The following is a 15,768-nucleotide window of genomic DNA, read 5'->3' as shown; positions in this document are numbered from 1 at the left end:
TATCAACTTACCGTAGATTATAAAATTTTCCTACCATACGTCAAGTCACTAATTCCGTAGTAAATTTTCATCAGGGTGAAACCTTGAATGTAAACAAGCAGCCTATCTCGCTCACACTTCAAGTGAACTGTCACATTATAGAAGGGATAGACTGTTTGTTTACATCCACGGTTTCGTCCTTTTTGAATGTTACTATGGAATTTACTTACTTTTCCATTGTAGAAGATCTGATTTTTTTTCCATGCATCCAAATTCCTACGCTCAGTACAATTTGCTATGAAAAGTGATCGTAGATAGTCCATTAGACTCACAACTTTGTCACTTTGACAGTTTTCGAGTTTCTCGAAAAGTTTTTCATGATGTCGGGTACACTTTTAAACTGTGAATTTAAACTCGTGTTTTAAGTATTATTTTGAAAATAAAGCTCTAAAATTGAGAAAATATTGTCTACTTTCATCCGTTTCAATCGTTATCCATTTTCATACCATACAATTTGATCTCAGAGCTTTCGTTGAATCATCCTTCATCCACATCATTCTCCAAGCACCGAGAGTCTTCAAGGTTGCCAAACTCTTCATTGAAATTATCCCACGTTTTTTTTTCTTGAATCCACTTGGATTCTCTCTTTCGACCGTACTCTCTGTCTCACTCTCCGTCCTCGTTCCGATCGGCACCCCCCCTCCTCCGGGCAAACAGCTGAATCCCCGGCCAGTGGCCGCCTGAAGTCCGCGACTACCCCGACCGACCGGGGTAGCACAGGTGCCAACATCGGTGGCGGTTCCGCGACGAGCGCCGCCGGAACCGGTTCCGCCGAAGGTAACGGCCAAGGTGCGGCCGCGGCTGCTTCCGGCAAGCCCAATAACAGCTCACTGATCGCCCAAATCACGAGCCTGCCCGGGTTCGATCCGACGAAGGCCCGAATCGTCAAGCACGTTTCGAGCAAGTTTTCCTCCTCTTCCTCGAACACCAACATCAACAACGGCGGCGGTGGTGGTGGCTCCGGGGATCAGGTCACCTTCTCCGGGGCCCGCACTCCCTCCGAACGGCCGGAACGTCTGCTACCGACGGCGGCCGAGTCGTTTCTGCCCTGGCGCAGGGACAGGTCGTACCAGAGCTTCGGTACGTTTTGGGAACCACTTTCCGGCTAGAGTTCAGTTCAGTTCTGTAGCGATCGTGTTGTTTTGCAGCTCTTCTTTTTTTTATTGAAGTTTAATTTTATTGTTTTTTTTAACTGAAAGTTTAGCATTCAATTCGTCTATCCGACACTTTTTCATCGGGGAAGACAGCGAGCAAGAGAACAGCACTCTTCTCTCTTGATTTCTCTCATTTTCTTTGCAAGCTTAAGAAAAACAGAGAGGAATCAAGACAAAAGAGAGCTACTCTCTTGCTCACTTTTCTGTGCCCCGCTACTTTTGCGTTCCTTCAAAATTTGTTCCTCAATTGATTTGTTTCGAGTTACAAGCTCTCCACTGCTGGAGACGTGTTCCATATTAGTGTCTTCTAGTCTCTAGCGTTACCTTAGACGGTTTTACACGTTTTTGCATGCTTTTACACGTTAAATGGCTCCCAAGCCAAAAAATTTCATAGTTTTCTAAATTCCATAAATTTACCCCGAATAAAAACAAGATTTGCGTTAGACACTATTTTTTGCGTTTGCCCATTTCGAATTCGAATGTGTTTTTAAGCTCTCCGAACTGTTCTGAAATTCGTTTTCTGATCGACTCTGCTGACTTGCACTCCGTGACACACAAGCGCACTCTCTCTCAGACATCACGAACTCACTTACACACCACTGAACCTTGGCGATTTTGCATGATGGAAGTTTAAACAGTCGGTGTGTTCATGTACAAAGTGGCACGGCATTACTCACGGTAAAGTTATTTGATGAATAATCGAAATGTTAAGAAAAAACAAACAGTGTTCCCTTGTTATTTCTAGCGCTTTCGCTATAAATGTGGTTCTTAGAGCTGTTAGATTTTTTTTTTTTTTGCGGCTAATAGGTTGAACTAATTTCCGGATTTCTTTGTTTTTCTCTTTTTCAATTTCTTTCCCGACAGTTGACGAGAATGGTGAGCCCACCAAAATCGACAAACGCTTCTCCAGAGAGTCGAGAGATTCTGAAGGTCAGTATTTACAAAACATTTAATAAAACTGTTTATATTTCCTGGCAAGGAAATGTGTGTTATAAAACTATTTTTTTTAATTTTGTGAGTTATAGCAATTCTAATTTTTAACACTCTCAATTCCAGCGGAAACCCGCGTCCAGACGCCCACCGCCATCGAGGCCGTGCTGCCATGGAAGCGGGCCGACCAGGACGACGAAAACGGTGCTATCAAACAGAACGAGTTCCCCTCGTGGGCCTCAAACAAGGAGTATTTAGCTTATAATTCACCAAGTGCAACATTTTTAGGTAAGTTTACCGGTTCTCCTCCTGCATCTTTCTATTCAATTCCAAGAACGGAGCCGGATGTTACGTAATGTGACGATTCTTGAGGTGGGCGTGGGCGGAACTATTGTAGTTGGGTTACCCTTCCTCCCTTGATCCATGATCTCCCCCCCCCTTCTCTCATTCATCGCTCATTTTTGAACTGCAACTTAGCGCGATCGCCTGCCCGCACAACCAATTGGCGTGCCTTGGGCTCGTTTTGCTCCCAATCTTATTTCTCACCCCTCTCTCGCTGTGTACCCAAACCTAGACTCTACCTCTCTCTCACTCTCTCTCTCTCTCTTTTGATGTATCTTCTTCGTTGTCCCGATTGTTGTTCTCTTCTGCATGACTCCTTGATGGACATTCTGAAAGTTTAAGTTTTACAACAAGCTCTAAACGTTTGTTTATTTTCGATATATTTTATTTGGTTTTTCGTTCCCCCAAACTCAACAGTGGAAGAAATGGCACTTTCCCAAAAAAAGGAACAAACACACAACAATCGACACAAACACAAGGAAACAAACACTCACACACTCAATCAGGCAGAATCAGTCGTCAGCAGAGCTCACCACAAAAAGAAAAAAAGAATAGAAATTTTCCAATCTATGTGTGAATATCTGTAACTTCCTGTAACTCTCTCTCTCTCTATTTCCTTATCTCTGCACCACCACCATCAAACGATTTTGTTCAAAATGGCGTCTCTAAAACACCTTCTTGTCGTTACTGCACCATGTCCTTCTGTGTCTCTTTTGCTCTAACTATCCCCTAGTCACAACCACACACTCGCTGCTAGTCGCATGAATTTAAACCGTCGTCGAATGAAAAGCTCCCCCTCGTAAAAGTAACGCGCTAAAAGCTGTAGCTTGCTACAAGCCCATCAAAAAAGGCTGCAAATTGTAGTTTGTAGATAAGCGCTTTTTGAGTTTATTTGTTCGTAACACCAAACGTTTTCTTCCCTCCGTGGGTCATCCGTCGTTGGTTATTGTTGTCCTTTTTTGTCCCCCTCTCGAAGAGTTTCTCTCGTGTCAGCGGCAGCAGCAACACGGCGGCGAACAGCTTTCAACGCAAACCAACGTGATCCCGAAAGAGGTCCTCGACGGTAGTGAGGTTAGAAGCTTTTGAAAGTTCGCGAAAGAGTGGTGTGTTTTTTAGTTTAAGATTTTTTTTTTGTATTAGACGTGAAGAAACAACTTTTGTCACTCATTCACCCAGCACTTTGAATGGCTTTTCGAATTTGGTTTTTCATTATTTTGCATGATTGGTTTTTGTTTTTCGTCGACATTCGAGAGCATTCTAATTTTCGTGAAAATTACAAGTGAAGTTCAAAACACACTCACTTTTCACCAGGCTAAATCCAAATCCCAAGTAATGCAAATTTTAATTTGCTGATGGAATACCCGAAGTCCTCGTAATCTTTTTATTTCGTACAATCAGATCATGAAAAAAGAAATCTTTATATAATTCTGGTTTATCTTTCTTATTATTGAGCAACTCTCTACGAAATCGGCCCATTTCGACAATTTTTATTTTTTGTATTTTTTTATTTGACTTAAACTTTGTGGAGGCCTTCCCTATGACCAAATAAGCTGTTTTGCGTCATTGGTTCACCCATACAAGTCTCCATACAATTTTGGCTGCTGTCCATACAAAAATTGTATGTAAATATTCAAACAACAGTAACTTTTGAGTGAATTTTCTGATCAATTCGGTGTCTTCGGCAAAGTTGTAGGTATTGTTGAGGACTTTTGAGAAAAAAATAGGTACACGGAAAAAAATGCAGATTTTTTATTCAACTTTTTTCACTAAAAATCAATTTCCCAAAATACGTATTTTTTTGATTTTTTATTGGTGAACCTAGCCTAACCGGTTCATTTGGGAACTCTGAGAAAAAGAAACACGAACATTGAAGTTTTCTAAATCTCACCAAAACAACCCACCATTTTCTAATGACGATATCTCAGCAATTAATGGTCAGATTTTCAATGTTAACACATGAAAAATTTGTAAAATTTTCCGATCTCTTTGAAAAAAAATATTTTTTAAGATCAAGACTAACAAGGGCCAAACATTGAATATTACGCCCATTTAAAATGCTAGTCTTGATTTTAAAAAAATCAAAATATTTTTTTCGAAAAGATCGAAAAATTTCACGAATGTTTCATGTATAAACATTGATAATCGGACCATTAGTTGCTGAGATATCGTCATTAGAAAATGGTGGGTTGTTTTGGTGAGATTTAGAAAACTTCAATGTTCGTGTTTCTTTTTCTCAGAGTTCCCAAATGAACCGGTTAGGCTAGGTTCACCAATAAAATTGGTTCGGCTTAAGCCTCCTTTTGTGGTTCAATCCTGGTTCAGTGAACCATGAACCATGGCTTAAGCCAGGCTAACCCGGCTAATGAAAACCATGACCGTAACATTGTTACACTGTAACATTGTTACAACGTCATATTTGTTACACCGTAACATTTATTACACCGTAACATTCGTTACACCGTAACATTGTTACACCGTAACATTGATGTTACGGTGTAACGAATGTTACGGTGTAACAATGTTACGGTGTAACAATGTTACGGTGTAACAATGTTACGGTGTAACAATGTTACGGTGTAACAATGTTACGGTGTAACAATGTTACGGTGTAACAATGTTACGGTGTAACAATGTTACGGTGTAACAATGTAACGGTGTAACAATGTTACGGTGTAACAATGTTACGGTGTAACAATGTTACGGTGTAACAATGTTACGGTGTAACAATGTTACGGTGTAACAATGTTACGGTGTAACAATGTTACGGTGTAACAATGTTACGGTGTAACAATGTTACGGTGTAACAATGTTACGGTGTAACAATGTTACGGTGTAACAATGTTACGGTGTAACAATGTTACGGTGTAACAATATTACGGTGTAACAATGTTACGGTGTAACTTTGTTACGGTGTAACACTGTTACACTGTAACACTGTTATGGTGTAACACTGTTACGGTGTAACTTTGTTACGGTATAACACTGTTACAGTGTTACACTGTTACGGTGTAACACTGTTACGGTGTAACACTGTTATGGTGTAACAGTGTTACGCAGTAGTAGATTTAGGGTTGAACAGTATCATGGTGTAACAGAGCTCGCCGTTAAGCCTAACATTCTTTGATCAGGTTCAAGCCTGGTTCAAGCCAATGGTTCATTTTGGCTAGCCTCGCCTGGTTTGAACCAAATGAACCATGGCTCACGGCGCTCGTTGAGCCTGAGCCGACGATGCTTGCCGACGTGTGGAGTGAACCTGAACCAGAAAAATGAACCTAGCCTAGCCGATGGCTTAGGCTAGTGGGAACACTGACTTTTTCTTAAAGCGGCTCTATCTCAGCAACCCGAGGTCCAATCTTCAATGTCTCTTAGACAATTTTATAGCAAATTTTCTGAACCATAAAAAAATTTTTTTTTAGAAATGGTCACTCATGGTCACTATTTTTAAAAATCGAAAAACTGCAAATATTTCGCTAACATCAAACTTTCGGTGGCTATATCTTGAAAACGGAGCCCTTTATCGAAAAATCTGTACAGCACTTTTCGATTGCAAATTCAACTTTGCATTAAAAAATAATGTCAAATTTGATTTACATGAAACTTCGACTTTTTCAAAAAATCTCTATTTTTTCAAAAATTCATAACTCGGCGACAGATTTTTTGACCATGTTTTTCTATGGCTCAAAAGTTGCGTATTTTTGTCCCCTAAAACATATCAAAAAATCTTGAAAATAAAAAAAAATACATATTTTGAGAAATTGAGTTTTAGTAAAAAAAAAGTTGATTAAAAAATCTGCAATTTTTTTTCCGCGTACCTATTTTTTTCTCAAAATTCCTCAACAATACCTACAACTTTGCCGAAGACACCAAATTGATCAGAAAGTTCACTCAAAAGTTACAGTTGTTTGAATATTTACATACCATTTTTGTATGGACAGCAGCCAAAATTGTGTGGAGACTTGTATGAGTGAACCAATGGCGCAAAATAGCTTGGTCATATGGAAGTTGAGCCAAATAAAAAAATACAAATAAAATCCATTTCCGGTTTTGGTAACGCGAATAACGCGATCAATGATTAAATGATTTTCCTTGCGCCATAACCTGAGTTGTTATTGTTTATTCTTTGACATTCTCTCATAAGATCTGCTCAATAACTATTTTTAACCTATGTTTTGAGGATTCTTCTCATATCCGATGGTCATGATTTTCTGATAACAAAATCAAAATTTTCAACAGGACTTGTTATTGAAATGGACTTCGTTTTGTTATTTCCATCTGCCCAGGTTTTAGTTTTTCTTTCAAAAAAAAACTAGATAAATAAATCTGGAGTTTTTTTAAAAAGGTCCTATAAACCAAATTTTCATTTTTTGCTTTTTGGGTGTTTTTGAATACCCCTGACTCAAGGCGGTTCTAAAAACACCCAAAAAGCAAACATTAAAAATTTGGTTTATAGGACCTTTTCAAAAAAAACTCCAGAAATATACTATAATTATAAGCATTTCAAATTTTATAAAAAAAAAAAAATTCATCCGTTTGCACCAAACACTCCACCGCCGACTTGCCAGGACTAAGTTCGCGGAACTCCGTTTTCCCACATCGAATTTCCCACCCGTTAGAGTCGTCCCTTCACCGTGTGAGCTACCCACCACAGAGTCTTCAGCTGAAAAATCTTCCCTCTTTCATTCACCCTCCTCCGCGCCACGTGTATATTGAACTCAAAGTGTACTACAACCGCAGCTCACCGCCCCACATGTTGTATAAATATAAATATATTTTTTAGTTTTAATTAATTTGCATCCGCCGCATTAGCTTGCACCTAACCGCATTTTCTATCCATTGTGTCCACACCGTGACCTCGTCCGTCACTCCGTGAACCTTCTTTCCTTCCGTAAACAACAAAAAAAATATCCGTGTCCGAAAAACAAAACAACGCGCCTGCGTAGGTGGCCTAACCCAACCTAAACAGGCCAAGTCTGTAATAGGTCTGTTCCGGCGGGAGAGTTCCGGCTCGGGTGGCATCGTGATCGGCGGGGTGACCGACTCGGAGACGTCGACCCCGGTCACCGCCACGACGCCCATCGGCCGCGTCAAGAAGGACAAACGGTCCGCGTCGATTGCCGGCTACATCACGGTCGATTCCGGCGGCGCCGGGTCGGACGCGCTTAACGGGGACCCGCTGGGAGTGTCGCGGGCTGCCGTGCCGCACGCCAATGCCTTCCCCGTTACGGCCAGCCACCGGCGGAACAACCGGCGGGGCTCGATGCTGGAACTGAGCGGGTAAGTGTGTTTGAAGAACTCCTGTGTGTCCCAGAAAGTGTCCCCGAATCTCCCTGGTCTCTCTCTCTCTATTTCACTTTGATTGTGGTCTCTTTTCTTAATTGGCTCAAGTGTTTTTGTTGCGCAAAATTTTCTTTGACGCTCAACTATCCGGAATGGACTGACCCCATTTGCGCGGGACATTCCGGATAGAAGAGATCCTAACCTCTAAACGCGATTTAATGTCAAATGTCCTTACAAATTTGCATGCGGAATAAAACTAAACGTAGATTCGTCGGCGAATGTTATACTTGTAATTTTGTATGTATGTGTGGTGTTTTCTTTGGTATTTTTACTGTGTTTTTCTCTTATTGTTATTGTTGTTTACACTTTTCACTATTTAGTCTGTAAGAGGTTAGAGTTAAGACTAACACCAACACACATTAAAACACGCACACAAACTTAAACACACGGTGACACTCAGATTCAGTCAGTTAACCACACTAGAGAGGCTAACACAACCAACTAGGCAACAGCAGGACAACACGGGACACTGTCCGGAAGCGAGTTCCATCCATCCCTTAGCCTTAACATGGGATCATTCTTCTAACATCACGTTCGGAACCTTAACTCGCACACATTGTAGTATTTTCTTCCCCTTGGTAATCCTTATTCGACGCGTTTTCCTTATCTTTCTAATTTTATTTTATAAAATTTTACTCTGGAAAAAGAATCTTCAAGGTGGCATATTTTCTTTACGTCTTTATGGTAACGAGTCCGCAAATATCGAATTACTACGGGAAATATCTCATAACTCATAACTGGTACAACGATGAACAAAGTGTGATTTCACTGGAAATGAATAATCCTATGCACCCACAGCAGGGTAGCATCCATCCAAGAGGAAAAGGTGTGCACTGGCAGCATTGCTTACAAATGTTCATCCCCAAAAAAGTTCATTCATCAAATTAAAAAAAAAGATTTCAATAATCGATGCCAAGATCTTCAACACATAGAATCTGTGCCTTTACAGTATCGGCCAACACGGTTCGGTGGAGACGAGATGGTCCTATGCCAATTTAAACAACTCAACGGGATGAACTGTTTCAATGAACGAATGAACACTATTTGATGCTGGTTTGCATTTGAGAGCATTATTCTCTCGCAATGAGCACTGTTCAAACAGTAAAATTTGGCAGAGTTATTCTCTTGGCCGTCTGTTTATCTCGTAGTGTTTTATCTTGTTATCCACTTCAAAATATTGAATAATTGTGATTATGTTGAGAATATAGTGTCTTAATATTAAATTCAAACGGCAAATAATCCTTCAAATTTAAGAGCAAATGATGAAAGAAGTTAAGTAAAAATCTCAACGCTGTCGTTTTTTACTTAATTTTTTTTTTGTAATAATATATTTAACAAAAATGTTACCAAAAATATGGTGGCGTTAAATTCATCGAATCTCAAAATTTTTAAACTGTGTTTATACCTATTTTCAACCAGATTTTTTTCAAGGCTGTTCAGCTCGTTTGTTTGAAAATTTTTTAAGCTTATGCTTGCCTAACTTGTTATTTACTTGTTGTAAATACAAGAATATACAGATCCGATTAGGGCCGTGCTTGGTATATCCACTGTTTTCTTTGAACAAGCGAGTGCTTCAGATTAAGAAACTCTGCATAAAAAGATTAAAAAAAAAACAAATTTTAATCCTGATTTTTGAAATTTCAAAACAAAAAGTATCGCAAATTACATCATCAAACTTAAGCTAATTTAGTAGTACACAGAAAAAAAATCATGGTAATATTACATCTGGAAAGGGGTACATCTTTTATGTCAGAAAAAAGTTGTAATTTTACCTCTGGAAATGTGTAATTTTACCACTTTTTTTTCTGTGAAGTTTACAAGTTTTTTTTTCCTATGAAATTTTAAAATTTCTTCATTTATTTTTTGAGTAAAATTTGATTGGGGAAATGAAATTATAGTGAATCAGCTGGCCAATTTTCGAGAAAAAATAAACAAGTTAATAACCACAAAAGGACAAAAGGACATTTTAACCTAACTCAGCATCACAAATATCAACATTTCAAAAAGGCTTTACTCGATGTTTTAGTCATTTGGACCTAATCGGCATACGAATCTAAATGAATGTCTAGTTCAATGCAAGAAGATATGAAAAGTTCGCAAATTATTATTTATTTCAAAATGTTTGTTCATTTCAATAATTAAAACTAATTTATAAAAAAAATATTGAGAAAATCTAAATCTCAAGGCTAAATTTTAAAATCATGAAAAAATGTATCGCAATATGTTTTATACATGAGCAGTTCTCTCAGATTTCGGTCATTCGTTTTTTTTTTGTATTTTTTTCACCCGACTGAAACTATTTTGGTGCCTTCGGTATGCCCAAAGAAGCCATTTTGCATCATTAGTTTGTCCATATAAATTTCCATACAAATTTGGTAGCTGTCCATCCAAAAATGATGCATTAAAATTCAAATATCTGTATCTATTGAATGAATTTTTTGATCGATTTGGTGTCTTCGGCAAAGTTGTAGGTATGGATATGGACTACACTGAAAAAAATGATACATGGTAAAAAAAAGTTGGTGATTTTTTATTTTACTTTTTGTCACTGAAACTTCATTTGCAAAAAAAACACTATTTTCATTTATTTATTTTTTCATATGATTTAAGGGACATCAAGAGCCAACTTTTAAGAAATTTCCAGGTTGTGCAAAAAATCGTTGACCTAGTTATGAATTTTTTGATCGATACTGATTTTTTTGAAAATTAACTCCAATTTCCGATGTAAAATCAAATTTGCAATTAAAAAGTACTTTAGTGAAATTTTGATAAAGGGCACCGTTTTCAAGTTAAAGCCATTTGTAGATAACTTTTTTGAAAGTAGTAAATAGAGCTGAGAAAATTCTCATTATTTTGCTTTTTTGAACCATTCAAAAATATTTGTTTCCAAAAGTGTGCACTAATTTAAAAAAATAAAAACTTCGACTATTTTCAAAAAAGTTACCTATAAATGGATTTAACTTGAAAACGGTGCCCTTTATCAAAATTTCACTAAAGTACTTTTTGATTGCAAATTTGATTTTACATCGAAAAATGAAGTTGAAATTTTTTTGCGACCACCATTTCGAGTTTTTAAAGAAATCAGTATCGATTAAAAAAATTGTAACTCGGTCAACGATTTTTGCACAACCTAGAAATTTCTGAAAACTTGGCTTTTGATGTCCCCTAAAACATATAAAAAATTAAAGAAAATTAAAAATAATGTTTTTTGCAAATCAAGTTCTAGTGACAAAAAGTTAAATAAAAAATCACCAAAAATTTTTTTACATTGCATAATTTTTTTCAGTGTAGTCCTTATCCATACCTACAACTTTGCCGAAGACAATAAATCGATACAAAAATTCCTTCAAAAGATACAGATTTTTGAATTTTCATACATCTTTTTTGTATGGACAGCTGCCAAATTTGTATGGAATTTTATATGGACAAACTAATGATGCAAAATGGCTTCTTTGGGCATACCGAAGGCATCAAAAAAGTTTCAGTCGGATAAAAAAAAAACAAAAATTAAAATTCTTAAAAAAAGACCGATTTCGTAGAGAATTGCTCACATTACTACAGTTGTTCTACTGTTTCAAAATATCAAAGAATTTATGATAATTATTTATTTTTTGGTGTTTCTCAGATTTATGACTTCAAAATTTAAAATGTGTGCTGAATAAGATTAAAATAGTTCTTTAAAAATATAAAGTTTTGCAATATATTCGTAATAGTTTACCGTCGGTTTGTTGGCAGTGTTTTTCAATAAAAATTCAAACTTTTACCAATCATTATTCTTTTGCTTCCGGTATTTTTGGGAATATTTTGAAGTGGGGGAGACAAAAACTTTAAACAAAACAATTGCATTGGCCCAATTTTTATCGGAAAAAACCTTGGACAAATTATTTCAAAGGAAAAGGCAATTTTTAGTGGTTTTATTAAATTGTCTATATTTTGAAATTAAAACGTTTGCAATCTTTATTAAGCCTTGTCCTAGCATAAATTTTATAGTACCCATAATGTCTAGTTTGGATTTTATTTGCTGAACAAGCTTTCTGGCTTGTGGCTCATGTTTTCAACAAAAATCATAATTCTAAAACTTGCCCTAATTTTTTTACAATTCTTACAATAATTTCTCAAAGATTGTTGTTTTTTTGTGGGTAGTTAATGAAATGTTGAATAACAAAGATCTAAGAAATTTTAAACATGTTTAATTAGTTTTACTTCTTGTTTACAGTTTTGAAAATCTTTATTTAAAACTTTTGCATGTGCTGCAACCCAGGAACGAACAGTCAAACAGTTCTGTTCTAAATGTTCACAATTTTTCTGAATATGAATTTACTCACGAATTATTTTCCTGTCTCTTTTCTTTAAATAAAATTTAGTCAGTTCAATCGTTGTTTAACATTCCCAAATTATCCTTTTTCCTTTCCGTTATAAATGTGTGAATATTTTTTCTTCTTTCTCCTCGATCCAGATAATGTGGCCTTAGCAAATCGATTTTCTGGGTAATTCAAACCTTTCATCTTAGTAGCCTTTTGAGAAATTTCTCTATCCCGATACGCAAAAAAAGACTAAAGCAACTCACCTAGCTTCCTATACTCTAACTCTACAAAACTCTACAAACACTACGCCCTACTCTCTAAATGCGTGCTTTGCAATTTTTTTTTGAACTTTTCCACCATTTTTCCTTCTTTGAAACATTTTTTACACACAAAAAGCCGTTATTCTTAATTTGCAAAATTATTATTGATTTTTTCACAATTGAGATTTGCATGCACAAATACTTTTCGGTTATTTTTTTCGTCTCTAGAGGCGACCTTGGTAGGCGACATGCAGTGCAAAATTTTGATTGGAATCTTTAAACGTTCGGCGTGACGACACACTTCAACATGATACTTGACAGCCAACAGAACCAATATAACAACAACAGTCTCAGTAGGTTTGCACAAGTCAGAAAGTTAACATGAACATGAACTAAACTTACCATGCAGAAACAAAACGGAGAAAGGTGGTAGAGTTTTGCACGGAATTGATGCAAACAAGTTGCACAATAGTTTCTGAAGCCGCTATGCAACAAGTTTGCAACTCGCAGAGTTTGGCTGTAATCATAAAAAAAATACAAACAAACAGTGTTCAGTGCAAAGCTCTATCACAGTCTCGAGCGTTCTAGAGAGTCTGGCGCTGTATCGAAGTATTGTATTCCCCTTCCGCAGACTTCTAGTGACGGGACGACGACCGAGCCGATTCTCGCTGGAGCCCTTCCCAACTCCTCCGCTTGAGGCAGACGAGAAAGGGATCGAACCCACTTCCCAAACCGAACCCACCACCACCACCACCACCTCTGATCCCTCCAAATGAGTGCTAGTCGTTTCTTTGGTTATGGACGAACCCCTGTGAGGACATTTTTCTTAGAAATGTGTGCGAGGATCAGTGGAACTAATTTTAGTTTCTTTAGTAGCCAAGGGCAGAGCGATCATACTTACATCGAAGTAGGCATCTAACTTGAAGGGTTACACATTCCAGTCAGTGCATGTTTGAGGAGAAGGTCACCACATGCCAATGTGATTAATGAAAGGTTTAGTTGTAAGAAAAAAAAAGCCCAATGCATGGACTACTACGATCAATTGGCCTCAGTATTATGGGATTTGCTAGAAACTGCATGCTCCTTGTATAGATATCAGATTGTACTTATAATTTACCGTACTATTAAAAATGTAGATCTAACAGTAGTTTAGGGTTGAAAACAACGTAACATTCCACTAACAAGTACTACCAACTAAACCGTAAAAAAAAGAAAAAAACTAACTAACTCAACGCACTACTATTCTTTCAAATCGAATCTTTTCCAGTGCAAAGAACTTCGCACCTTAACCGCAGGCCACTAATAATGATAACTCTCGCTTTATATATATTATCTACTATCTCCGCAACAGGTACAACACATCCGACTATGTCGATTTTACTATTGTCTCCCATCGTCGCTTGTCGATGAAATGCTGGTACTTGTTGATAACTTTTTTTTTAACCTTCAATCAAAACACTCTCATCACTAATCTCCTTCAAAACGAAATTAAAATTATCGTACCACAATTCGGCACAGCTCCAGCAGAGGAGAGCCCTCCTCAAAATTCTGCAACTAATCTCCTCTTCGCTCCGGAGGGGAACCACACCGTGGAGGCACAGACAAACAGACGAGGCGCTTCGAGTTCTTAGGCATGGATCAGTACAAACGGCCAATTTGAATTTGCATTAGTTCACTTTTTGTCCACTCCTACAAGTGGTAGCGCTGTTTTGATATTTAATTTTTAATCAGTTCATTTTAAACCTGACGGTCTGACATTCACATTCATTGCAAACATTTACCAACATATTTTTTTTTTCAAAAACTATAGAAACAAATGGTGCGTAAATAGAAAAAAAATATTTTTCGGGATTTTTTTCCTGATCTGATTGATTTGGTGTCTTTGGTAAAGTTGTAGTTATTCAAAAGGTCTATTCAGAAGAAATTGTTTGAAAAATTGCCAAAAAATAACTTCATCAACTTTGTAGTTTTTGACAAGAATTATTCAGAACACGTTACTTAATCCACCTTTAGGTGGTTGGTGCCTTCCTCATATTCATAAAGTAAATACATTCAGTAAAAATAGCAACATTCCCCCTTGACATGTTTAACAAATCAACTTTATTACTCATTTCTTTTGATAGGGTTCGCAGACCTTCAATATTTCTGGCTCATCGGCAAGGTCTGATAAAAAACCTATTCAACGATAGTTCACATGGAAGATTCAGACAATATTTCTATCAAAATAGCTGAGATCCGGCCTCCAAAAAGTGTATAAATAACACTTAAGTGCTAATAACTTTTGATAGGGTTGTCAGATCCTTGATGTTCTAGGCTCATTTGGAAGGTCTTTTGATTATCTAACTAACGACAGGTCGCATGATGGACCCGGACATCATGTTGTTCAGATCTCCGGAGATAATCGAGTGACATTTTTTTTGTCCACCCACCTACACACATCCCCACAGACATTTGCTCAGAACATGATTCTGAGTAGATATGTATACGTGAAGGTGGGTCTACGAGGTCAAATTAATAAGTTCATTTTTCGAGTGATTTTATAGCCTTCTCTCAGTAAGGTAATGTTTTTTCATGCATTGTTCCTCTTGCTCCAACGGGTTGTTCGTCTTGCCCCACTAGTTGAGTAGAACGTAAGGAAAATCAAAAATTTTAAAATTATTTTTTTACAATAAAAAACAGGATTTTTTTTAAAAACTTGTTCTAACAAAGTCTTAGTCAAGTCCTGGAATAAGATGATGGTAATATTCATAAGGAAATGGTGACAGGTTTTGTGGCAAAAAAATGATTAATTTTACCCCAGAAAATGATAAATTTTCATCAGTTTTTGATGAATATTCATCAGGTTCACATTTTTACACATTTTTTATGTAATATTTATTACTCAAGAAAAGGGTTATATTCAACCTACCAAATTTTCAGCATTCCAAAATTCAACTTTTTTTTCTGTGTAGATCACACCACACCACACTATTAGAGTGAGACTAAAAAACCATCAATTTTCCTATTCCTTTATTTTTAATTGCTGTATCTTCCAAACTTCAATGTTTCATAGACAAAATTTTAGGACAATTTCAGAACTTTCCGGAAAAAAAAACATATTTTCAGAATTTTTGCGGCAAACGCCCACCAGATGTCTCTGTATTTGAGAGACGATGAATATCAAACTTATTTAAATTACGAGCCTCGTCTGTTTGTCTGTGGTGAAATAATACACTCTTCACACAATTGGATAAAGAAGTTTGATCAAAAACCTAACCTCAAACAAGCAAGCCCTCCTCCACGTGCCGGTTCCCCTCACAAGTTGGCGTAAGAATAGCATTTGTACAGCTCCGACTAATTGGCGACTCATACGACCTTGTGTGCAACGAGTGAACTTCATGTTGCTGTTAGAACTCATTCAAC

General features: G+C 37.1%; 1 protein-coding gene across 17 annotated transcripts in view; it reads left to right on the top strand.

The window, feature by feature from the left end:
* LOC6041618 (sodium/hydrogen exchanger 3) overlaps positions 1-14,450 on the top strand; it is a 133,305-nt gene extending 118,855 nt beyond the window's left edge. For 8 of the 17 annotated variants that reach the window (XM_038251220.1, XM_038251219.1, XM_038251215.1 and 5 more), the window contains 5 exons: positions 697-1,119; positions 2,058-2,123; positions 2,250-2,411; positions 7,406-7,739; positions 13,718-14,449. In XM_038251220.1, the coding sequence (XP_038107148.1) occupies positions 697-1,119; positions 2,058-2,123; positions 2,250-2,411; positions 7,406-7,739; positions 13,718-13,997 (1,265 nt within the window). In that variant the 3' untranslated portion in view covers positions 13,998-14,449. Of the gene's footprint in view, positions 1-696; positions 1,120-2,057; positions 2,124-2,249; positions 2,412-7,405; positions 7,740-12,258; positions 12,290-12,997; positions 13,577-13,717 lie in introns of those variants that run through there. The other 9 variants (XM_038251224.1, XM_038251223.1, XM_038251231.1 and 6 more) reach the window with 7 other exon arrangements.
* Positions 14,451-15,768: the final 1,318 nt, after the last annotated feature.

This window comes from Culex quinquefasciatus, chromosome 2, assembly GCF_015732765.1.
Source record: "Culex quinquefasciatus strain JHB chromosome 2, VPISU_Cqui_1.0_pri_paternal, whole genome shotgun sequence".
Lineage (NCBI taxonomy): Eukaryota > Metazoa > Arthropoda > Insecta > Diptera > Culicidae > Culex > Culex quinquefasciatus.
This window is presented reverse-complemented; position numbering and strand designations above follow the sequence as displayed.